Here is a 25,369-nt window from a genome sequence, read left to right as displayed (position 1 = left end):
CAAGCTGCTGCTGTAGACAGGAGGTTCTTGCTGAGATTACAATCAGTTGTGTGAATGAGCACAGAGGCAGAACGCATTTTGCTAGATCGGTTTTTGTTAAGACCTGTCAGTGGTACAGGAAAGGAATAAAATTGCCCTTATAATGAAAATGGTCTCATCTGCAGCTCTGTGATAAGTAGTATTTATCATGCATCTTTGATTCCTTGTGCTCGGGCCGCTACTGCAGCTCCTCTGGGATGGCATTCATGTATCATTTCTCCATGGCTCCCACTTATCTCAGTCTCTGCTACAAACAGGTTTTTGACCCCTGGCCTGTGAAATTTTGTGAATTATCTAATAAGGGAGAGTTTCAGCCATGATCACAGCAGGTCCACGATTCTGCCCAAATGTTATAATAAAATATGGGTCAACTGTGCTATACAGTTCACACAGTAGTGTGAAGTATGATTTCAGGGTTTTACTGAATCTTCTTTACAGAGACCTATAAAAGTTGAGCATAGCTTCATCATTCAGGAGAAGCACGCAATCTCACGCAATCAAAATCATCAAAAGCAATTTCACAGAAAGGGGTATGTATTTTTAAAAAGTTATATTTAACTAAGGTCTAGCACCAGGCAAAAAACATGAATATTTAAGAAAGTCAGGCAGCAGCACATTTTAAAAAACAACAGTTATAACTAGCACACGCTAACTTATATTTTCAAAGCATTTTACAAAAACATGAATTAATTAAGCCTCACAACACCCTTGTGAGATAGGTAAGTATTATTAGTCCCATTTTAGAGACAGGGAAACAGGCATGGAGAGAGTATGACCTGCTCACCACCACACACGTCAAATCCAGGAACAGAACACCAGATTTTCCAAACACGTGGTCTGACCTCTTAAAAGACGCTGGTCTTTAAATAAAATTTGTTTCCTCTCATCCCAGACACCTGACCCCATTTCAGTCTGATATGAAAAGGTACCCACGAAGAGCTATTCATGATAAACAAGTGGAAGTAGGAAATAACATTTTTTATAGACTGTGTGTTGCTGGAAGCTGTTTAAAAAAAGACTTGACATGGGTGCTTCCATACGGCCGGAGTCAGAGTGTTGCTTCTCATCAGGCACCTGCCACCAGGAAACTCACTGAGGCCTATATGCAATGCTGATACAGCTCAGAATCTGCAAAAAAAGGTAAGGTTTCTTTGCCACTTCCAAACAAGGAATCTCTCTCTGGCAGGGAGTCTTCTCTGAGAAGAACTCATATAAGTACAACTGCACTGAAAGCCAAGACGTTTATCAGGAGACTCTCAAGGTGCAGCTAAGGGCGCAGATGTATCTGTTGGAAAACCCGGAAACGTTCATATATTGTGCTTTGTGTTGAGAGAGATGGTCTGGAGGCATCAGCCATCCGAGGGGGTAGAAAATAACTCTCCATAGTCACTTTGAGAAGACAAGTTGCCTTAGCATATCACTCTCGCACTGAACTAGTCAGTGACAGACTAGGATCAAAAATTCCAAACCACCTGAAAATTCAAGTCAACGGATTTAACTCTATAAAATGCCAAATCTGGCAGATCCACTGCTGCCTGTTTGCAACCCCAGGTCCAGATGTTAGTGGAGACATGGAAATAAAAACAGTCCTTCCACCTTCAGTTACATATGTCCATTAGTCACTATCTAGGAAGTTAGTCTCACGACAACTCGATCTGAAGATCCTCCCCATACTTTCGGATCAGCTTCATGTGGTTATGGTCCACTGACCATTGCTCTGGGAGGTGCTTGGGCTGCATGCTGTCCAAGAAATGCTGCCGCCAGCGTCTCTCCAACTGCATAAGGGAGCGCAGGCCTCCTTTAGCAAAACACTGCACCACCTTCAGCCCATGTGGCATGTAGCTCTCATTGCAGATCCTGCCAGGACACAAGCAGAGTTTATTTTCACACAAGCCCACTGTCAGACTCTAGACCTGGCTACAATGAACAGCAAGACACTGAAGATACTTTCAGCTGCGGAGTTTAATTAAAGACACATGGTAAGCTAACCAGGAGGGAGACTTTTAAGCTTTGCTTCAATGCCAGACTGCTTTCTGGAACACAGTTACACTGGGAAGCTGGCTTCTTTGAACTGAGAAAGTGTTGTTCTTTTATAGCAATACTAAACAAAGCTCTCAAAGTCCATTACAAGCTCCTCAGGAGACAGACTGCAAATTTCTCAAGGCAAGAACCATATGACACTCCAGAGCTCTGATCCTGCCACTGAATTCCCTGCCTGGATAGGTTCCGAGTTGTAACATTGGCACATTACAAAAACAGTGAGCGTAACAAGAAGAAAATACTGACTTCCTGCAGACAGAGACCAGATACTAGTTAAGAAAAGATATTTGGGAGCCTTTGAGAAAGAGGAAGAGAGGAGACTTCTGATATGATTGTCTTTCAGTCTCCCTCCCTGATCTGTCCTTCAAAAGAATCATAGAATCATAGAATCATAGAATCATACAGGTTGGAAAAGACCTCTAAGATCATCGTGTCCAACCGTCAACCCAACACCACCATGCCCACTACACCATGTCCCTAAGGGCCTCATCTACACGTCTTTTAAATACCTCCAGGGATGGTGACTCCACCACTTCCCTGGGCAGCCTGTTCCAAGGCCTGACCACTCTTTCAGTAAAGAAATTTTTCCTAATGTTCAATCTAAACCTCCCTTGGCACAACTTGAGGCCATTTCCTCTTGTCCTATCGCTAGTTACTTGGGAGAAGAGACCAACACCCACCTCGCTACACCCTCCTTTCAGGTAGTTGTAGAGTGCGATGAGGTCTCCCCTCAGCCTCCTCTTCTCCAGGCTAAACAACCCCAGTTCCCTCAGCCGCTCCTCATAAGACTTGTGCTCCAGGCCCTTCACCAGCTTCGTTGCCCTCCTCTGGACGCGCTCCAGCACCTCCATGTCCTTCTTGTAGTGAGGGGCCCAAAACTGAACACAGTATTCGAGGTGCGGCCTCACCAGTGCCGAGTACAGGGGCACGATCACCTCCCTATTCCTGCTGGCCACACTATTTCTGATACAGGCCAGGATGCCGTTGGCCTTCTTGGCCACCTGAGCACACTGCCGGCTCATGTTCAGCCGGCTGTCAACCAGCACCCCCAGGTCCTTTTCCTCTGGGCAGCTTTCCAGCCACTCTTCCCCAAGCCTGTAGCGTTGCCTGGGGTTGTTGTGGCCGAAGTGCAGGACCCGGCACTTGGCCTTGTTGAATCTCATACAGTTGGCCTCGGCCCATCGATCCAGCCTGTCCAGGTCCCTCTGCAGAGCCTTCCTACCCTCCAGCAGATCAACACTCCCGCCCAACTTGGTGTCGTCTGCAAACTTACTGAGGGAGCACTCGATCCCCTCGTCCAGATCATTGATGAAGATATTGAACAGGACCGGCCCCAAAACTGAGCCCTGGGGAACACCGCTCGTGACCGGCCGCCAACTGGATTTAACTCCGTTGACCACAACTCTCTGGGCTCGGCCGTCCAGCCAGTTTTTTACCCAGCGAAGAGTGTACCTGTCTAGGCCGTGAGCCGCCAGCTTCTCTAGGAGAATGCTGTGGGAGACAGTGTCAAAGGCCTTACTGAAGTCCAAGTAGACCACATCCACTGCCTTTCCCTCATCCACTAGGCGGGTCACCTGGTCATAGAAGGAGATCAGGTTGGTCAAGCAGGACCTGCCTTCCATGAACCCGTGCTGGCTGGGCCTGATCCCCTGGTTGTATAAAGTAGTGGAGGGGAATATGGAGAGCAAGAACAGAAGGAGATTGATGGAAGAGAAAGGGAAGAGGGGAAGAAACAAGAGCTGCAGTTCACAGACCACTGCTGGGTTCAGGGGAGAAAGGAGTAAACAAAAACACAGTAAGAAATGCAGAGTGGGCTTGTCTGCTTAGGGTCTTAGGCTACAGCACAGACCATTATCTTCTTCCTATCCTTGCTTTCTAGTTAAATGTATCAAAGTACTATAAATCCAGACTCTGCAGGCTTATACAAATGATAAAGTTACGCTTTTAGAAGCTCGTTTTTCCTGTGCAGATCAACTCCTAGTAGTCTCAAATTCAGACACTCCTTGACACCATTATTTTAGGGAAGATACATCAATATCCCAAGGAGACCAGCAATGGGTTTTGTCTTATTTTCATTAAAAAGTTGGAGGGGGAGGAAAGTCAGCATGTGTGATCCTGGTAGATTTTCTTTTATTTTGCTGCAGTAATATTTACCCAAGGCTCTGTGTGTAGACAACTTTTTGTTAAACTTGCGTGTTAACATAAATGATTAAAATGTTACATCTACTTAATGGGCTTATATACCTGGTTTCCAGACCAGCTGCTTCCTGGAGCATCTCTGGGGTGACTGCCTCTGTGTTAAAGAAGTCCTTGATGCTTTGCAGAAGTTCTGCCCTTCGGGGGTCAGGCAGACTGTCTGCATTCAGCAGGGCTCGGGCCCCCGAGCGCACTTGCCTGCGCAGGGGGTCCTCCAGCAGACGCACGCCTTCCTCAGAGCCGATGGGGGCACCAAACTCCTCAGCCAGCTGCTGCTTGAGGTGGTTGTCATAGTAATTGGAGATGGCATGGCAAGATGTGCAGAGTAGGAGCACGTCATGGGAGTTGTGGTCCTTCATCTGGATGGGGAAATGTCTTCGGTATTCGTGAGGAACAATGTTCTTCCTAGGGAAGACAAACCAGCCAGCTCATTACATCCACCTGGAGCTGCTACTCCCCAGTTCCTCTTCTTCCTGGCCCACAAAGGGTCAACTAATATTAAAAGTCCAGAAAAACAAAGATCACCAGGGTCAGGACCCTCAGTGCAGCAATAGGTTCTGCAACTTCTTTTCATTTGTACTTCTCTCCACAGGTTTTCTGCATTTCTCTTTTCCCCCCCCCTTCCAAAAAATCATTGCTTTCAATTAAAAAGAAAGGATTCATACTATTAAAAAACCAAAAAAGCAGCAAAAGCAATGCACTATGAGAAGCAGCAGCTGCAAAGACAAAAATCTCACCCTTTGTGACCTCATGGGCTTCAGGCTCACCTAAATCTTTCACACATATAAGGATTAAGTAGTGGAAGGAATAGTGCAGCTATTTTCAGAAGGGGATGCCATCAGAACAGTGTGTGTTAGCATACTGCTGCCCCCTGTCATTCAAACTGCAGCACATACACGTTCCACATGCTTTGCTCTCTCCAATGACCAGGCTTGGCCTGTTCAGTGTCAAACTTACCCAGACACATACGACTACAAAGCACTCAAATAGTGATAGACCATCCAGGACGTGAACAAGCATGATGTTTCAGGCCACTAACCAAGCTTCTGGATGCCAAACTAGATGCAGACCTCAGTCCTGTTTTAAAAGACGCATTTTTCTCCTATCCCACTAAACTCACCGGATATAGGACTCTCGCTTGCCACATACAACACACAGGTTCTCTTTGACTGTCAGATAATAATCAACCTGAGACTCGGGACGTCCTGAAGGCTCAAACCGCAGCTTCACAACAAATGGGTCTGTGCTAACTAGCTCTGAAAGGGTAAAGGCAAATAGAGAATATTCAAGACAAATTCGTATTTGAAAGCTAAAATAACAATGCTAAAACATAGGAGTCACCCTAGTGAATCCCCAACAGTATTTCCAATAAGAAAGGATACAAAAAATCCATGCCCAGTTATCTAAGAAACAAGGCAAAAACCCCTGTATTTCAAATACCAACAGGAAAATTGGTGTGCTCACCTCCAATCCCCTTGTCCAAATACCACTGAGCCTTCTTGCGATCACAAGTGCACAGGGGCTGTCCATCCGGTGCATGCAGGAAGCAGTTGTCGTACAGTGGAGATTTTCTGTGCAACGAGGGCAGCATTACAGCAACTATAATAGCATGCCAAAACCCCAGAGCTCTCTATAGCCATGCGTTCCACACTGCAATTCATGCAGCCTCCTCCAAATCACAGGAGTGCCCCTAAACACACACTTAAGGCTGCTGAGCACTGCACAGGCTGCTGCTAAGGGAAGCAGAACATCTAAAAACTTACCTGGAGTTCACCAAAGGTATCTTTGCTCTCCTGCTGCCAATAGAATTGTAACTCTGAATCCCAGTTTTCAAGAGATGCCATCAAAGATGATAGCATTTTCAAAAAAAAAATTACATTAGAAAACAAAAGAGAATCGAAGTCAAGAAGGATGATGAGCTAGGACTAAGCTAAAAGAGAGTGCCAACTTACAGGCAAGGCAATTTCAAGGAGCAGCTGCCTAAGCCTGTGTTTTAGCATTTTATTAAGACGACTTTTCTAAAACTTAGTGTGAACAGCAATTACTTCATTCATCCAAGAGAAACACTACAAAAAAGCTCTTGGAGCACTGGGAACCCAAACACGAGTCCATCAACAATGAAGCTGAGCTGTGGCCCTCTGAAACACAGGCACCTAACCTTAGTCAGTGGCAAAAAGTCCTGCTTGAGCAGTCTCTGGTGGTTTGTGGCAGCGTGTGGAAGGGCTCTGTTTTGCAGAAAACATTTCCTTGCTCTGCCAACCTCCTTCAAACAAAACTGAAGAGCAGAGCAGGCTGGGCTTGGGGAGCACCTGGGAGGAACTGGCCAGGGAGACAGACATGACACAATACGCTGTGGAAAAGCTTCCTTTCTTTTCAGCAAGATCATATAAATAAGTACTCAGCAGAGCTCTACCAGCTAAAAAGGTTGATTCACAGGCTATGTAATCTGACAAAAGGATTTCTTCTGAGGTCCATGGGGGAAAAAAACCAACAAAACAATAATGATAAAGGAGGTCTCCTTCCACTGAGCATCAGCAGTTCAGCTCAATCACCATGATAATTTGAGTACTTCCCAACTCTAAATGAATAAACATTAAAACTAAACAGGCTTAAAGAAAGGAAGAGTGGAAAAGGACTTTTGAAATCACATCCAGTCTTATTACAGACCAGAGCCAGACTGCTGGAGATACTGTAAAAAACAGCGAGTCTACAAATCTCTCATTAAGTCAAGCGCAGTTAAAAACAATAAATAAATAAACAAACAAATATGAGGAGATCTCAATTTAGCTTGGAATGCAATTTTGTTTAAATTTTAATCCTCCCATGAGGTGCAGTCCTTCTGTTTTGTATGACACAGGCTCCAATTGAAAAAAAAAAAATCTGAAGGGACTCACTGTGTACAACACAATACCATTAATGACTGCTAATGAAATCAATATTATTGACTGCATTAAAATGCCTTCATTGCCAATCCAATAAACTTGAAAAGGAGAAAACAAATACTAAAATGTCTGTTTTTCTTTCCAAATGGTAATCACAGACAATTTTAGTTCCTACATCCATGTGATTAATTTTATTAGATTGTACCCGAACAAAACCAAACATACTAGCTCTCCACATCTTCCACTGCACTGAGCTTAAAGAGATTTCTCCAACTTGTTTTCATTTAAAAACAACTGAACTTTCATTAGCAAAAGGCCATAAGAATTTAGGATTTGCTCCACAAAAATGGCCTATGGGACGGGGATCCTGAATCCAGCAACAGCTGCCCCTGCAAGGCCAAAGTAGTACCGTTCCCTCCTCTCTCGCCCTGGCCAACACAGAAGTGCAGTGCTTTCACAAACTGTTCCTTCCTGTGCCCTCTGGCACCTCACATAACCTCTCTCACCCCTCCTAACCTTAGCTTTCAGCTCTGCTCAGTACCCTGACATCTCTGTGGCCACAGCGACCTGGGGCAGCACAGTACAAACAGCAGATCCTGCCCACAGGACAAGCGCTATGCAGTTGCCACCTTTTCCCTGGAGGAGACAGGACACAGCTGTTGGGGCAGTAAATGCCACCCAGACAGCCAACCGCCTCCTGCTGGGACTCTGCTCTCCAGCTAATGCCTCCATAGGAGAAGGAAAGGCAAAAGCTGAAGACAACCCCTCAACCTGCTCACGACCTAGTACAGACCCAAGTGCTGCCCCCACTTTCAATACCACTAGAGGGAAACAGGGAAAACAGAAACAGGATCTGGCTCCCATGACTATTAGGTCCTGTGTTTCCTTTCCTAGCTCGTATTAACCACTTCGTTGAATGAGTAGAGCATGAGGCGTCATTCAAAATTTTCCATCTGCAGCGCAAGGAGTAAAACGTGCTCATAGGCTTACCTTGCAGAATATCCCACACCCAGAGGCTTTCGCTTCTGCCTCCGAGGATCTCTCACTTGTTGACTGCCAGAGGGCTGGCCATTCACCGAAGATTTCCGATTCTTTGTTTTCTGAGGGGAGCGTCCCTCTCCACTCTTCTCCTCTCCTGTGCTGCCACTCCTTCTTCCTCTAAATGGGATATCCACCAGGCCCCGGCATTTACCCAGTGCTTTTTCCCAAGCAGCGACAGAGTTTTCACCTTGAGATGTAGCAGGGAGGCTGGCAAATCCCAGCAAATGGAGGAACAGAGCCACTGAGACCTGGGCATCCCTAGCAGCATAGAGAACCTGCAGAAAAGCGTAGACATGGAGATACTGACAAACAGCAAACACTCCCAAACATTATCAGTCTTTAACACTTGGTACAGTAAAGCCAGAAGCTGGATTTATTTCCTTTTGAAGTTCATGCAAAGTTCTGGCATTTGAGTGACATCTTCATAACATCACCACACCCCACATTTTTAGGATCAGTCAGACTTGAAATACTTGTAGGTGCCCCCAGGAACTGCAAGGGGCTGAAAAAAATTCAGGTCAGTCAGGTCTCAAACACCCTCCTGCCCCACCAAGCCCTCCCTAACTACACTGTCTACAGTGTAGATACACTGTCTACAAATATTCAGTGTGGTTATTTATCCTGTCACTCCCTCTACCGGTCACTGATTTTGTAGACATCTGCAGCATGACTGTAAAGAAAGTGAGCTATCAGGGAAATCATAATGGTCTAAAGATGGTTAACAAGGTTTCCAGGGTGTCTCTCTTATATTGCACTGACTGCTAGAGATTGGAGAAAAAAAAATAGTAAAAAAGTGAGGTTTTGGGTGCACAAACACTTCTTCAAGGGATCTTGCCTTATAGACCTTTCAGGATTAAAGGAAAACAAGGGTCAAGAATCCACGGAGAGTAACAGAAAACTATCTTCACGGAAAAGGAGCAAAACGCGGACACAGAGTCTGAAATCAACTTCAGACCACAGTCATACACAAGGTTTTGAGACAAAACTCAGATGTCCCTATTGTAATATCTCTTCTCTACTAAGAAGGTTGCTTTTCCTCCCAAAACACTAAGTTGAAGTGGAAGACACACCTGATCCTGTGTCAGTTCTTCTGCCTCCCAGTTGCTGCAACGCACACGAGGAGACTTGTCAAGCGGACAGCTCAGGACTTTTTCAGCTAAAGACTTAAGGCTAAGGCAGTTGTGAAGTAGATCCTTCCTTCAGTTTAACAAAGAAAGTGAAACAAACATATTAAAAATGAAACTATACACCCATGCAAATATGGATGGCCTCACACACCCTGAACCTGCCAGAACACAATGCACATGACGCATGACTCCCACTGAAACAGCACACAGCTGCCTGTCAGCTTTACAGGCCCTCTCCCGCCCCCTCCGCTAAAATGTCCTTTCTAGATTTAGTAATTATCTAGTGCCTGCAATACGCAAAACAGGCAAGGCTGGGAGTTGGTAACATTTAAGGCTTCGGTTTGGCTCTGAACTACCCACTTCTGAACTAAAGAGGTCTATCAGAGTGATGGACCACCTGCCGCAGGGATTCATGAGGAGCATGAGAGCCAGGAATGACTCAGAGGAATCCTGGCCACTAGAGATAATTAGTCCATCCTCATTGATAAAAAGGCACCATCAGGTCAGCAAATCCATGCCCCAGCTCACTAATGACACCCAGGCATACATAGACTGTATGTGACAAATATTCCCAAGTAAAACATTTTATTTTGGGAAGAATGAAGGATGAGAAAATGGCATCATAATTGTAACCTTTTAATGGAAGCATTGTTGTTAAAAGAGAAAATTAGAGATGGTGTATTTTAGTCATTTTTCAAGAAATCCTGTAATTCAACAGTTCCACTTATGCGCCCCTGGCATGTTTACCCCATACTTCTAGACAGTGTATTCAAACACCTGTTGACATGGTGATCATTCTCACCGCGTTACATCACTGTGCCTGGACTTCTTGCAAGCTACAGCATGATACTCAGAAAAGTCCACATGGGTATTGCATGAGAAGACTAACAGACACAATTAGCATATGAAATCTTCATGAAGATTTCATTTCCATTAAGACCATAGAACAGAAGCATGACATGTTCTTGGGCTGCAGCTGTCTATGCCCATGCTCTAAAACCACCCTGAGTACTCCAGACCTACCTGCCTGGTATCATTCAGAACATGCAAATTACTCTTAAAATATTTCCAACTCAAACGATGCCTCAAACAGAGCTGCGTCTGTCTTCAGACACTTACCGCTGTCTCATGGCTAAATACCGGAGATCCACGCTCCCTTTGACTGGAAGACCATAATCATGAAGTAACTTGCAAGCATCTTCCCAGCATCCTACCCCAACTTTCAACACAGCACTATCTGCCATGATGTCCAACAGGGTCTTTGGGATAGTCTGTCCGCTGGCAACAAGCCTGGGCAACCGAACAAGAATGCAGAGGCCACTGGAAGAAGCCATCTGTAGGAGGGATACAGGATTTGCTTTTCCCTCCACAGATACCTGAAGTAAAGACAAAAATCAGAGTCTGGGTTACAGTATCATTAGCAATACTGGAGCTGGGACAAATCGCAAAAGAGGCCACTGAAGACAGGAAATATCTTCAGTTTATACAGTCAAGTATTGTTACACATCTCTAAAATTTTATTGCAAATTACATGATCTGTTTCACAGTATTACTGTCCCCAAGTTACTTCTTGCCACACTCCTACAAGAGAAACTTTTCCCCTTTCACCCTTCCCCCTCATAGCTGAGCTGATGGAAGAAATCAGACACATTTCTTAATCCACATCAGCACAAAGCCACCCACATCAATGTTTATGGCAAACACATTGTTTAACTGTGGCTTATACTAATGACTGTGGGGTGAATAAATTTCCAGCCAAAATAATGGCAAAGCCAGGCTTTAAAAATTACTCAAAGCCTGTTTTGAGAGTTCACACAGGCAAACGTCCAAGCGGAAAGAGGAACTCTGCTTTCTGGTAGTCTCAGTGAGTTATATCTACATGTCAGTATTATCCTCCTTTTTGGATTTATTATTCTTACGAAATTGTTTCTTAAGTATGTAGCTGGATTTAAAATAGTGTAAACCCAAGCTACTTCTAGTAAATCACGTTTAAATCGATATTATACAAAGCACATAACGCTATATTTAGCCATACAATTATCACTATGTTTAGTATAGTCGATTTATCACAGGAGTTCAGTAAACAAATACAACTAGCGAATTAAAAACTTACAGTCAGCACGCTTAAACGTGAAAATAATCAAAATTAGCAGCTACTTCACTGCTGTCATGACAGATAATCACACAGGCAGTTTCAAGAGTCAGTCCTGTTGTATCCATTTAAGCAAAGGGATTCACTCCATCCTCAATGATTTCCCGTTGCAATTTGCAATCTAAAGGAGAGGCGCTTCTTGATCACTCACCCACTCACAATCAATTCCAAGCACTGGCCACTTCTCCAGCTCCTTCTTCAGCAAAGGTTCAACACGACCCCACTCCTCCTGCTCTGAAACTATCACTATGTCTGCACCAAGGGTCCTCTCTACCCAGGAAAAGGTGGGAGATCTGAAGAAGGAAAGCACCTCCTTATCCTCTGCCTTAATCAGTTTCTCATCTCCCGAGTTTATAACTGCTTCCTCTCGCCGACTACTACAGCATGCTTTTCCTTTCCGACGCTGGGCTGCTTTCCACAAAACCAGGCCCCCCACTGCAACACCCAGCAGGGTCGCCAAAGTAATCGTCACTGCTGTTTGCTTGGGCATTTTTTTAATCCCCTTTTTCCCCCCTTCACTTCACCCACTCAAAACGGCATTGTAGGATTTTATCATGGCCTGCAAAGAAAAATGAGAGAGGTGGAAATTAAAGACAACTTAATGAAATGTGTTTAGAGGTATTAAATACAGGCAGTGGTATCATACCAAGGTTCTAGCCACAACTTGCGATCCTGACAGAAAAAGGACCGAGTCCCACTTTGATAGACTGGGGGTGAGGGAACAGACTGCTGCAGTGGTGGTTTGGGCAGTAACAGGAGACTGAATGCTGCTGTTGATCACACCACCAAAAACCTTAAAGGGAATCCATTGATTTATACTGGTGCAACTGGATGCTTCCACAAACTCTGATATTCCAAAAATCAACTAGTCAGGGCTATTATCAACCTCTTTTAGCACAGTTTGGAACCAGAGCAACCTAAACAAGGACAAGACGAAACTACTGCAGAACAAGCATGTCCATTCATGCATTAGTAAATAGTAGGTATTGTCCGTTACATTCACATCCATACTAAGGTCAAATGGCTCTTCAGGCATTGAAAAGCCCTAAAGAAGCAGCAGCATCTATTTATAACACAGCTTTCTAGCTCCCCTTTCAGTAAACTGAAATCAGTCCTGCGTCCCCATCTCCCCAACCCGCCCCGTTATTTTTAAAGGTCTGCCCTTACGCGCTCTTCGGCACCAGCAGAAGCTGTGGCGTCGGTGCTGCCACAGCCCTGCGCAACCGCTAACAGCATTGGGAGCGTGGGCACGGACACCTGCGACAGGTGATGTACTCTCACTTCTTAAACCGAGCGAGGAGACCGAAAGCAACGAGGGCCACCCCACCTGTGGCCTCTCCCCCGCCGCTCCACCAGCTGCTACCTCTTTGGGAACCGGGGGATGCGGGTGCAGGCCGCGGCCCTGTGATCCCAGGCAGCCCGCTTGTGCGGACTCCCCCATCCCGCCCCCGCTCAGCCCCAGCGCGGTGCGCGGGGAGGCCGGCCGGGCCGAGGAGGCCTAGGCCGCCCGCCGTGGGAAGGCGCGCGGCCGGCAGCGGCCCCGGGGGCAGCGGTGCGCCAAGGGCGACGCGCGGGGCCAGGCCAGGGACCCGGCGCCGGGCCGCCGCAGGCCCCCCGGGGAGAGCAGAGAGCGCTCCTCTAGGCCGCCCCGCAGGCCCGGCGGGATGGGGGCAGGTAGGGGCGGGCCGCAGCTCCCCTTAGCACCAGGGCGAAGGCGCTGCCCGTTTCAGGCTGGGTCGGGGCTTTACCGGGAAGAGGCCCGGGTGCCGCCCCCGCGCGGAGCGAGCGGGCGAGCGGGCGGGAAGCGCCGAGGGCCCGGCCGGGGAGGCCGTGGGCCCACCGGCCTGCGCAGCTAGGGTACCTGCCGGCGCGGCCCGCCCCCGGGATGCGCGCAGCAACCTCTCCCCGCCCGGCCCCTGCCGCGCCGCCGCCCGGCCCGCGGGCGCCCCGCCGGGGCGCCCACCTGCCCGCCTGCTACCTGCGTCTCCGCAGAACGGTTGCCTCCAGGAGCAGGAACCCCCCGCGGGATAGTCGCCGCGCACACCGGGAGGCTTAGAGTGGCGGACGCTTCCTCCTTCCCGGCAGTACGAGCGGGCGGCGGGCGGCGCCATGTTGTACGGCAGCTGCTGGCCGGGCGGCTGAGGCAGGGCACGCGGCGGCTGTCGGTACCGGCCTGGCCTGCAGCGCCCGGGGCGCCTCCGGGCTGCCCTGCCCGGATGCTCCGCGAAAGGCGTGTGCTGCCACCTTGGTGACTCAGGGCCCCCGTTCGTACCCGAGGAGCGCCTGTGTGGTTGTCTCGCCGCTGCCGGGGCGGCAGGACGCTCGGGGCGGCGACCCGAAGACGGGCCGGTGCTCGCAGCTCCGCGCGGGAGCAGCGGGAGGTGGCGGGGTTGCGGTGGCCACGGCCGAGTCCCTGGGCAGGCGTTAGCGTTCAACCGGGGATACCACCTCAAAGAACACTCGTGTGGTATCAGCTGCTAACAAAAACATTGCAAAGCGAGCTCCTTTTAGAAGACGTTTGAAGTGACAGGGGCTGTTGTTCGCAGCGAGGAGGCCTGGATCAGCAAGCAGTAGCGCGGCTGTGGCCGGGGGGTTGCAGCCGGCCGCTGGCAGCCAGCGCTGCCCACCTCCTCGGGCGGCAGCGGGAGGCCTCGGCGCTGGGGAAGCGAAGCGGGAGCCAGGGAACAGGCTGCAGAAGGTGAAGGACAAAGGCAGGCCGGAAAATTAAAAGCAAATTGCAGCCATCTCCAAAGTGGCAAACTGGAAGAAAACAGAAAGGGATAAATCCAGTGGAAAGGATTAAGAGTTTAACAGATGAATAATTACGGCAAAGCTCATGTGTGGGGAAGAAGTATGAACATTAGAACTAACACACCACAACACACAGACAGTGACTGTACAGCCAGCTGCCGTGTTGAGGGTTACCACCATCAGGTTTTGAGGCCAAGACTGTCAAAAAGCAAACAAGTTTCTAGCCCAAATTCCATTGCAACTGAAAGAGATCTGAGCACCCAATTTCTGCCAATTCCTTTGCAATTCTCAGTATTTCCCAATTTTTGTGCTGTTAGAATCCCAGCTAGCTGCATCTGTTTGAAAGGGACATTGAAAACACAGGAAATATTGCCTTAAATCCCTCTGACAATTTGACAGCATCAAATTTTATTTTAACTTTGCTACTTGTAATGTAATCATCAGGCTAGGAGGATCTCCCTAGCAGACTTGGCATTTAGCAGACAGATTGTCCGAGGGGTGCAACAAAGCAGCTAATGGCTGTCATCAGAGAAAAATCTCTATAGCAGCAGTATTTTTTCTGTCTGCTGGTGAATGCTTGCTTTCCCCCCCACCCCTTTTTTTTTTAAACTCGGGAATGAGGTAGGAGCTAATTGATAGCAAACAAGGAACACAGTTGGTTTCCAGAAGAACGCTTCTTTGAGCAAATAAGGCACACAGTTGGTTTCCAGAAGAACGCTTCTTTGAGCAAATAAGGCCCTCTCCCTCAAGAAATAAGATGACCAGGCCATTAAAGCTTAAACAGCTGCTTCTTATACGGACCTGGTCTAAGCCCAGGATGGTGCAATCACGTCAGGTCTCACTGGTGGTGGGGTCACATCAGGAAAGCTTGTGTCTGTATTTTGAACATACAAATGCTTTATACCCAAGAGTTACAGCTTCTGTACAATAAAGTCTTTCTGCAAAGACCCTTGATCTTGCTCTACAGTGAAGAAATTTTTATATTTATCCAATGGGGGTTACAAGGCATTGCAATCTCACACGCTGCAGCAACTCCCACATCTTGTCTCTGGTTCATTCTCCTCTACAGAGAAGGTCTGCATCTCCCATACAGTCACAACGCGGCCACAGCTTTTCCGTCCATCCCCTATGATCCGATGCACCAGACACAGCTGACCAGCTGAAATGGAGGTCACTGAGCAGGAGCCAGCGCTACTCTGAAACTCATGGTCAGGAGAAAAGTGCATCACATGCATGCTCAGGAGAAAAAGCTGGAGGGGTCTGGCTATAACTTGAGTTTCCACAGTCAGATGAACATGTTCTCCCTCCTTCTCTCCCTCCCTCCCTCCTCCCTTCACATCCCCCAATGTACCTGGATCGCCACTTGGAAGGCTAATCCCACATTTCCTGTTCAACCTGATTGACTGCTCGCTCTCTGCTCCCTTGCTCCAGCACCAGCATTTCTGTAATGACAGGGTCAGAGAATCAGGAACTGATCCAGCTGTAAACTAGTTCAAGGAAAAAAGTTAACATCTGTGGACACAACAGACTTACTTCAAGGCCCAAGTGCCTGGAAGGAGACCCAAGAAGCCGATGTGGCTGGGCTCCAGGATCCAGCTGCCCTGTTAGGGGTTAGGCAAGGCATTTGTAAGAGGACTCCATCAGAGCTCAAGATGAGCTCAGAATAGCAACCAAATCTGAACAAACCTGCAAAGTTTGTTTGTAGCTGGACCCATTTGTAATAAACTGGCATCTGCCCAGAAATCTGAAATAGGCCAGTTTTTCCTTTTACAAATTGTTTATTTTAGTTTTGAAGGTAATAGGAGTTTAGTGTAAAGTTACAAAAGAGAGAAAAACAATACCTCAGCATTTATTACACAGTGAAAGTCTCACAGAGAAGATGCTTAATAATGGAACCCTAGAATCTAGCTAGAATCTAGCTTTTCTACAGTAACAGTATTGTATCCTTGGCTGCATTTAAAGCCTTTATTTTTCATGCCATCACTAGCATAAACTGAGTCCTGTAAACCACAAGTCTCTTTAACAGCTTGTCTTACTACCTACATAGCCATTTATTCAAGTATAAAGGTTAAATTAAAAATAAATGAAAGCAACTGATGCATGAGTGCACTTTGGCAAAAAAACAAGTTCCCAAAGCCTGATGGGGACATTGCTGAAGATGAGAAGGTAACCGAGTGAGTAAATACCAACTGCTGGCTTAGCCTTACTTATGAGAAATCTGTTGCAGCAGGTACCTGGAAGCCTTTACATGGTAAACAGCAAGATTTACTTTTCTTCCTGTCTCTGTAGCCTGATCCGAGATATCTGCAGAGGTCTCTGTCAAAAGACTCATTTTTAGCCTGATTTCCTAAGGAAAGAAGGCTTATGCAATTACACTGTCTGTTGGTGTTTCTGCCTGTGGGTCCCCCTTCTTCCCCCCTTTCCTTGCCAAAAAAGCATGTTTAAGCCATTGCCCAATTCCATCTAAATTTGTACAAAGGTAGCTTCTGTGAAATGCAAAGCCAGATCGATGAAACAGACCCTAAGAAAGCTGTCACTGATAAAATGGCAAGCGTGTGCAGACACTGCTTAATATACATAAGAGAATCCACACAGCAGTGCCACATCAGGACAAGTCCATAGGAAAGCAGGCTTCGCTTGTTCTGCTGATCACAGAAAAAAAAAAAAAATTTGTAATCACATTTGCTTATCCTTTAACAGGGAGAAGACTAGGGTAAATGACTCAGTGTTCAAAGGAAAAATCAATGATCGTGGAATATCAAAGGAAAAAGGCTCCAGTCAAGACTTAAATTGCTATTAGCAGACAATGAGCAGAGAGCTGCGTGTAGTCCCCACTACCTCATTAATAACACTCTATTTGGGGCCCCATCCCAAGCTACAGAAGAAAGCCAAACTTGCATTTCAACTCCTAATGTGATTTACATTCCTTGTGTCGATGCTAGTAACCCTGTGACTACATATTCAAACAAGTCATTTTAAGCAAGGTTTGTTTTAACGGAGCTGATACCAAGGAGGCAGAAGGACTGCTTCTTTCATCAAAAAGTCAGAATTAGATCAATCAACTGTGAAGCCACATCCTAAAGGTAGACTTTCACACTGCAACAAGGTGGACAGAAGGTTTAGCTCTTGTTAAAAAGGCAATTCTGCTTCCCCCTTCTACCTGTAGGCATTCTTAGAATCATTTAGGTTGGAAAAGACCTTTAAGATCATCAAGTCCAACCATTAACCTAACATTGCCAAGTCCACCACTAAACCACGACCCTAAGCACCACATCTACACGTCTTCTAAATACCTCCAGGGATGGCGACCCAACCATTTCCCTGGGCAGCCTGTCCCAGTGCTTGACAATCCTTTCAGTGAAGAAATTTTTCCTAATGTCCAATCTAAACCTCCCCTGATGCAACTTGAGGCCATTTCCTCTCGTCCTATCGCTTGTTACTTGGGACAAGAGACCAACACCCACCTCACTACAACCTCCTTCCAGGTAGTTGTAGAGAGCGGTAAGTTCTTCCCTCAGCCTCCTTTTCTCCAGGCTAAACAGTCCCAGTTCCCTCAGCCATTCCTCATAGGACTTGTTCTCTAGACCCTTCACCAGCTTCGTTGCTCTTCTTCAGACACACTCCAGCACCTCAATGCCTTTCTTGTAGCAAGGGGCCCAAAACTGAACACAGAATTCGGGGTGCGGCCTCACCAGTGCCAAGTACAGGGGGACAATCACTTCCCTAATCCTGCTGGCCAGGATGCTATTGGCCTTCTTGGCCACCTGGGCACACTGCTGGCTCATATTCAGCCACCTGTCGACCAGCACCCCCAGGTCCTTTTCCAACAGGCAGCTTTCCAGCCACTCTTCCTCAAGCCTGTTGCGTTGCATGGGGTTGTGACCCAAGTGTAGGACCCGGCACTTGGCCTTGTTGAACCTCACACAATTGGCCTCGGCCCATCGATCCAGCCTATCCAGGTCCCTCTGCAGAGCCTTCCTACCCTCAAGCAGATCAACACCGAGTCGCTCTCCATCATTTACCAGCAGTCCTGGTTAACTGGGGAGGTCCCGGACAACTGGAGGCTCGCCAATGTGACTCCCATCTACAAGAAGGGCCGGAGGGAGGATCCGGGGAACTACAGACCAGTCAGCCTGACCTCGGTGCCGGGGAAGATCATGGAGCGGTTCGTTTTGAGGGCGCTCACGAGCCATGTCCGGGACAACCAGGGGATCAGGCCCAGCCAGCACGGGTTCATGGAAGGCAGGTCCTGCTTGACCAACCTGATCTCCTTCTATGACCAGGTGACCCGCCTAGTGGATGAGGGAAAGGCAGTGGATGTGGTCTACTTGGACTTCAGTAAGGCCTTTGACACTGTCTCCCACAGCATTCTCCTAGAGAAGCTGGCGGCTCACGGCTTAGACAGGTGCACTCTTCGCTGGGTAAAAAACTGGCTGGACAGCCAAGCCCAGAGAGTTGTGGTGAAGGGAGTTAAATCCAGTTGGCGGCCGGTCATGAGCGGTGTTCCCCAGGGCTCAGTACTGGGGCTGGTCCTGTTCAATATCTTCATCAATGATCTGGACGAGGGGATCGAGTGCTCCCTCAGTAAGTTTGCAGACGACACCAAGCTGGGCGGGAGTGTTGATCTGCTGGAGGGTAGGAAGGCTCTGCAGAGGGACCTGGACAGGCTGGATCGATGGGCCGAGGCCAACTGTATGAGATTCAACAAGGCCAAGTGCCGGGTCCTGCACTTCGGCCACAACAACCCCAGGCAACGCTACAGGCTTGGGGAAGAGTGGCTGGAAAGCTGCCCGGAGGAAAAGGACCTGGGGGTACTGGTTGACAGCCGGCTGAACATGAGCCGGCAGTGTGCTCAGGTGGCCAAGAAGGCCAACAGCATCCTGGCCTGTATCAGAACTAGTGTGGCCAGCAGGAGCAGGGAGGTGATCGTGCCCCTGTACTCGGCACTGGTGAGGCCGCACCTCGAATACTGTGTTCGGTTTTGGGCCCCGCACTACAAGAAGGACATGGAGGTGCTGGAGCGCGTCCAGAGGAGGGCAACGAAGCTGGTGAAGGGCCTGGAGCACAAGTCTTATGAGGAGCGGCTGAGGGAACTGGGGTTGTTTAGCCTGGAGAAGAGGAGGCTGAGGGGAGACCTCATCGCACTCTACAACTACCTGAAAGGAGGTTGTAGCGAGGTGGGTGTTGGTCTCTTCTCCCAAGTAACTAGCGATAGGACAAGAGGAAATGGCCTCAAGTTGCGCCAAGGGAGGTTTAGATTGAACATTAGGAAAAATTTCTTCACTGAAAGAGTGGTCAGGCCTTGGAACAGGCTGCCCAGGGAAGTGGTGGAGTCACCATCCCTGGAGGTATTTAAAAGACGTGTAGATGAGGCCCTTAGGGACATGGTGTAGTGGGCATGGTGGTGTTGGGTTGACGGTTGGACACGATGATCTTAGAGGTCTTTTCCAACCTGTATGATTCTATGATTCTATGATTCTAACACTTCCACCCAACTTGGTGTCATCTGCAAACTTACTGAGGGGAGCACTCGATCCCCTCATCCAGATCATTGATAAAGATATCGAACAGAACTGGCCCCAATACTGAGCCCTGGGGAACACCACTTGTGACTGGTCGCCAACTGGATTTAACTCCATCCACCACAACTCTGTGGGCCCAGCCATCCAGACAGTTTTTTACACAGTGAAGAGTATGCCCATCCAAGCCACAAGCAGCCAGTTTCTCCAGAAGAATGCTGTGGGAAACAGTGTCAAAGGCTTTACTAAAGTCTACCTAGACTGCCCAGAATTACCCTGATTCTACTGCCTCACTTTTGCAGACACTGGTGCCAGTTTGATTCAAGAAATTAAGCGAGCAGAAAGCTAGCACAGCGAAAAATAGTTTTCTTCTGGTTTAGCTCCTTGAAACAGCTCACCATAGAGCCAGATCTCAGTAAAAATACATCCTAAGCCAAAAGATGAATCAGCAGTAACTCATTGCAGGGATCTGCCAGAGTTTGCATGTTTTGCAAAGAATCTGAAAAAACTGCTCTCAGAGGTATGAGCTGCCAGATTGATCCCATGAGGATGAGTTGTATTAACATTCATCATCATCAACATATTTCTTCATTAATTGCCAACTCTTTCATTGCTTATGTAGGTATAGAGAAGAATTTTACCATTCCATTTCTTGAAGAGCTGCTTAACGTTCTCGAGTCGTTCAGTTCCAGAAGGCACACTAAGTTGGCCTCATGGCTGCTGAGAAGGTGACATCCCCCATTTCCCAAAATTCCACTCCCAAATGGACACTCCTGACTAGGCTGTGCTGATTTTGGCACTCATTCAGACACTTCCATGAGCCAAATGAACTCAGTAAAACCGCAGACAAGCAGGTCCAATAAGAAGCAGCATTAGCACAAAGAAAAGGGCAGAACACACAGCCACGAAAAAGAAAGCCACCTTTTAGTGGCCACAAGTCATTAGATTGGCTCAGCTGCATGTTAAAGCTACATCTTCAGCTGAACAGCCCCAAGGGGAGACGTTTGAGAGAACAATGCTTGTTCTTCCTACCTTTCTGGTCTGTAAGCAAAAGGAGAAAAGCCCAGAAGCCATCTGCTTTCCACTAGAGGAAATAAATTCCACAAGCAAAATTATTTTTAAAAAATGATATGCCTAAAACATGACATAGAAACAGAAGGCGGGTAAACCAAGAAGACTATTTCCCCTTAACAACAAAAAATGGTATAAATAAACAAATGAATAAAAGCCTTGACTCAGCCCCACTTTCCTCTCTAATGACTGCGCACGTTCTCTTTCTCTCTCTCTCTCTCTCTCTGTGTCACTTCTAGACTTGCTCCATGGACATCTAACTATCAGTGTCCAAACTTCTCCATTTCCATTCTGGATTAACGAAACCCATTCAAAGGTTCAACAAGCTCAAAAAAAGGTATTTAAATCTCATCCTCCTGACCTGACACAATCAACTATGCTTCACTTAAAATCTGTTCCTTTTATCTATTTAAGCCTTCCTTCCCAGTGTTCTTTGACAGACTCTCACAGAGCTGTATCCTTGGTCTTCTCCTTTTATTCTCCCACATTATCACTGAGTTATCTCATCTGAAATACAAATACAACTAACATCTCTCTGCAGATGATTTACAGATCTGCTCCTTTCCCCAGAGCTATCTCCCTCTATCCAAACTCAAATCATAGCCTTTTTCTCTCTCCTATGGATGACTAGCAGGAAGTTAAAGCTCAGCAGAGCTAGAACAGGGTTCTTTCTCTTCCCTGAAAGGCCTCGTAGTATCTGCTTTGTGCATACCTGTGGATAACATCACCAGTCTACCTGCCACTCAAGCTTGTATGTCAACTGTCAGGTCTGACTGAAACCTCTTTGTAGATCCTAGCACCCAGGGTACACCTAAATTTTAGACTTCTTCTAGACGGCATCTCTAAGACAAAGTCCTTTGGTCCATCCATGCAACTAAGACCCTTGTTTAGGTCTCTTGCTTCCATACCTAGACTGGCCCAATACCTCTACCAATACCTGGCGCGTCACACAACACCCATTAACTGCTGTAAATGCCATGATCTGACAATACAGTAAAGTTGACTGTAGGCCTCCTATTAATGATCAAATACGCCACAGCCATCAAATGGAAATCACTAATGCAACTTAACTCATTCTGCCAATTCAAATTTGTTCAGAAGAAATGTCAAAGGGATCATTTTGTACCAGCAGACATTAAAACCAGATCAGGTATTGTTAGTCCTTCCAGAGGCAGAACAAAAACTCTGTAGCATGGACAGAAGCTAATGTGAGAGCAATGTGACACCATGGCCATACCTGATCCAGATCAATTTAGTACTGATGGGAGACTGGGCTGTGCACAGCCCTGGAATTAGTAACTCTGAAACCACAACCCAAGATTGTTTATCTAGATCATTACTCTGACCACATCACTTCTGTTTGAAGCATTCTGCTAGTTCCCATTTCTGTATTGCATCAAACATTATTTACTCATCTCCATTTCCAAGAGCATCTACAGAAAGTCACGGCCCTATTCATTATCTCCTTTTTCCTTTCCAGTTGACTCCTCCTCTCTATTGCCCACTTGTCAAAATTCCAATCAAAACATTTTTTGTGCTTTATTTCATGCTGCTTTTGAGGCATGGAGGAGACTATAAACATCCTACAGAATTAAGCTGCCCAAGCAGTGCGTACAAACAGACCCTGACTTACTCTGCCCATTGAGTCCAGCCAGGCTCAATCCACTTTGGTCTGTGACATTCAAACAGTCTCAGTACAGGACCCTGTGTGCTAAGCTTACATGTCCAACAGAACAGTAACTTGATGAAGTTCAATCTGTTTGACTAAGTACTGTCCATACCTCAATTCCATTCCAAGCTGCGGAAAATTCCTATTAAAGTAGAAAAAGATGCTTCATTGATGCTACTTCAGCATGATTCAGGACAACAGCCTATGTGTTTTGAAGAGATTACAGCACTCTGGCATTATTAACACAGCAACACGTTATTTTCAAAGGAAAATGTTACCAGTACAGGTCATGATAATTTCCTTAGGTGTTATATATTTTCAAAATTAATTCAAACAAAGGAATCGGAAAATGAAAAGAATGCTTACCAACACTTTTTTTTTTTTAACCTATACAGTCATGTGAGAGAATATTGCATTTAGCAGAAAAGGCTGGCAATCTTCTATTATTTTTCTTTCAATTTCTGACATGGTATCTTTCTGACTGCTTACCGATGTGCTTTAAAAAACCCTCAGTTAAATCTTTCCTGAAGATCCTGCGCTGGGGGTTTAGGAAATAATTTTAGTTCTATTTGTCCATGTAAGTACACAGCTCTCCTAGAGACTGGATGCAGAACATGGCGAAAAAGCACCGAAGATTTTATTGTGTTGCATTTCAAGTGGAAGGCCCCTACACCTATTTATTTCAATACAGAAACCAAAGATATCCAACCTGAACAATACTTTTGGAAAGAGGAGAAAATGAACCACATGTGACAAAAGTGACAGCCGCAGTGTTCAAGGCCAGGTTTGATGAGGCTTTGAGCAACTTGAGGTGTCCCTGCCCATAGCAGGGGGGTTGGAACTAGATAATCTTTCAGATCCCTTCCAACCCAAACCATTCTACGATTCTGTGATTCTGTAATGTATTTCTGGAAGGCTCTCAGATCATATGGTGATGTGAGCTGTATGAAAATCATAGAGGAGAGAATGGAATACAAACTGATGGAGTCAGTTTAGAGTCTATAGGTAAAAATGTAACGCCACTTACCGATGCTGGGAATTCAGAAGTGAGCAACAGTTTCTGATATAATTGTAATGGCGCAGAATTTCATGGCATGCAAGCAAGAGAGCCATAAAATACGATTTATACCTGTGCAATTTACCTGTATCTGAATCTAAGGTAATAAACACAAATCATGATGGACAGGGTCTTTGCCTCTCTATACTGAGGCTTGCTAGACATGTTACATAGCAATAGTTAGCCCTCCACAACTGTAACTAGAAAAAATATTCATTTAGCTCAGATGCAGAAGAGATTAAGTGTTCTTGGTTTTCACTTCAATATTAACATTGTTAATTATCATTCTAACAGAAAACAGTTAGCAGACTATGTCTGGATATTCCTCTCATTATTATTATACCTTTAATTAATTTCTGATATTTATACTTATTGATAACACATATGCAAAAAAGTTATATAAAAAGCTGAAATGTAAGAAACGTTCTTACTTTTTTTTTACATTTTCTTATATTCTTTTTGTTCTGATCAGGAGTGAAAAGTTTATTTTCTTTTGTTATGTGTTAAAAGTAAGGCTATAGTGTTGTCAACTACAAAGCATGGTTTATAGGATTTCATGTTCTCTCTATAATCTTAGCCAAGAAGAATCCCAAAGCACTTAGCTGACTTTGTGTAATGAAATAATTTCAGTTTCTACTGAAAAGCTGTCACTGGAACATGGCAGCAGTCTAACAGTACCCAATAATGTTGCCACACCACAGTTTATGTCAGGAAGGATTTTTTTTTTTTGTTTGCTCATTTTAAAGTTTGGAGACTCCTAATTCCCAGCAGGTGCAGTTCCACAAAGAGAAGGCCAGGACTGTCAGGCTAATTCCTCACCTTCTGAAAACTCTCTCTCCCCCAGGTACTGGTGCGAGTTCACCTGCACCTGTGGGGAAATACAGACCTGAAAGTTTCAAGCAGCAGGTCTGGGACCGCTCACCTTGTGCACGGGGAGTATGCGGCCAGGCACTGCGAGGTGGGACGGGGGCTACATGCTGCGCCTCACGGCCATCACTCTTCGAATGACACGCCTGTGTCTTACACAGCATGAGGCGTCACAGGTGAGGGACAGGGTCCTGGGAAAGACAAAAGGTTTTTTCTTCCACAAACACACAGGTTAGGGTGTTGTAAAACAGTGAAGGACAACACAGAGCCGTTCCACCCGTTTAGCTGGCTGCCTTTTGGGGTTTTGTTGATACCGAAGGGTAAGAGAAGAAAATTAATCTGTATTTGCAACAGTCTTCTGGGGCTGCAGAAAGGTCTACTTAAGCACTTGAGAAGGGGGAACCCTCCTATTTTCAGTGTTGCTCTGGCAGGAGCAGGAGAGAGCAAGCAGTAAAACCCCTGAGAGCCCCATAAAAACTGTCTTAAAGAAAAAAAGCCAAGAGAATTCTAAAGACAGAGTATTTGGAAACCCCACAGAAATCGCTCACCACTTACGGCGGGCAAACCCCACTGCAAACAGCACGCACTTGGGGGGGTTTTTTTCCTCAGCCTCCCTCCGGTGAGTTGTCCGCAGGACCCCGCGGGGCTCCCCTCGCACCCCACGGCGGCCCGGCCGTGGCTCCGAAGAGGTCCCTTCCCCTTCACCTCAATCGGGGACGACGCCGGCTCGCGGCAGCACCTGCCCGCCCGCTCCGGGCCGGCCGCAGGGCCGTTGGCGGCGGCAAGCCCCTCAGGCGGGCCGGGCCGCCCCTCAGGCAGCGCAACGCGGCCGCGGGCAGCGGCGGCGGGAAACGTCCCCCCGCAGGTCCTCGGAGTTGCGAATTTATCCGTCCCCCCCCGCGCCGTTACAGGAGCGAGTTAAAAAGCGGCGGCGCGACGTTATAGAGCCGGGCCGGCA

The 25,369-nt window shown here is 46.8% G+C and overlaps 1 protein-coding gene across 8 annotated transcripts; it reads right to left on the bottom strand.

Annotated features, from left to right (window-relative positions):
- Nucleotides 1–555: 555 nt before the first annotated feature.
- Nucleotides 556–25,369, bottom strand: EXD2 (exonuclease 3'-5' domain containing 2). Of its 8 annotated transcripts, none has more exons than XM_075151930.1 (9): nucleotides 24,960–25,369; nucleotides 24,467–24,602; nucleotides 10,445–10,701; nucleotides 9,269–9,395; nucleotides 8,148–8,473; nucleotides 5,740–5,846; nucleotides 5,396–5,531; nucleotides 4,324–4,680; nucleotides 556–1,896 (listed from the first exon to the last, which is right to left on the bottom strand). In XM_075151930.1, exons 3-9 carry the CDS (start codon nucleotides 10,657–10,659, stop codon nucleotides 1,680–1,682), a joined length of 1,485 nt encoding a protein of 494 aa, XP_075008031.1. In that variant the 5' UTR covers nucleotides 10,660–10,701; nucleotides 24,467–24,602; nucleotides 24,960–25,369; the 3' UTR covers nucleotides 556–1,679. The 8 variants fall into 8 exon arrangements, with proteins under 8 accessions (XP_075008031.1, XP_075008027.1, XP_075008025.1 ...); XM_075151926.1 differs by lacking the exons at nucleotides 24,467–24,602; nucleotides 24,960–25,369 and adding exons at nucleotides 11,629–12,036; nucleotides 13,460–13,637; XM_075151924.1 differs by lacking the exons at nucleotides 24,467–24,602; nucleotides 24,960–25,369 and adding exons at nucleotides 11,629–12,036; nucleotides 13,456–13,636.

Source organism: Calonectris borealis, chromosome 5, assembly GCF_964195595.1.
Source record: "Calonectris borealis chromosome 5, bCalBor7.hap1.2, whole genome shotgun sequence".
Taxonomy (NCBI): Eukaryota; Metazoa; Chordata; class Aves; order Procellariiformes; family Procellariidae; genus Calonectris; species Calonectris borealis.
This window is presented reverse-complemented; position numbering and strand designations above follow the sequence as displayed.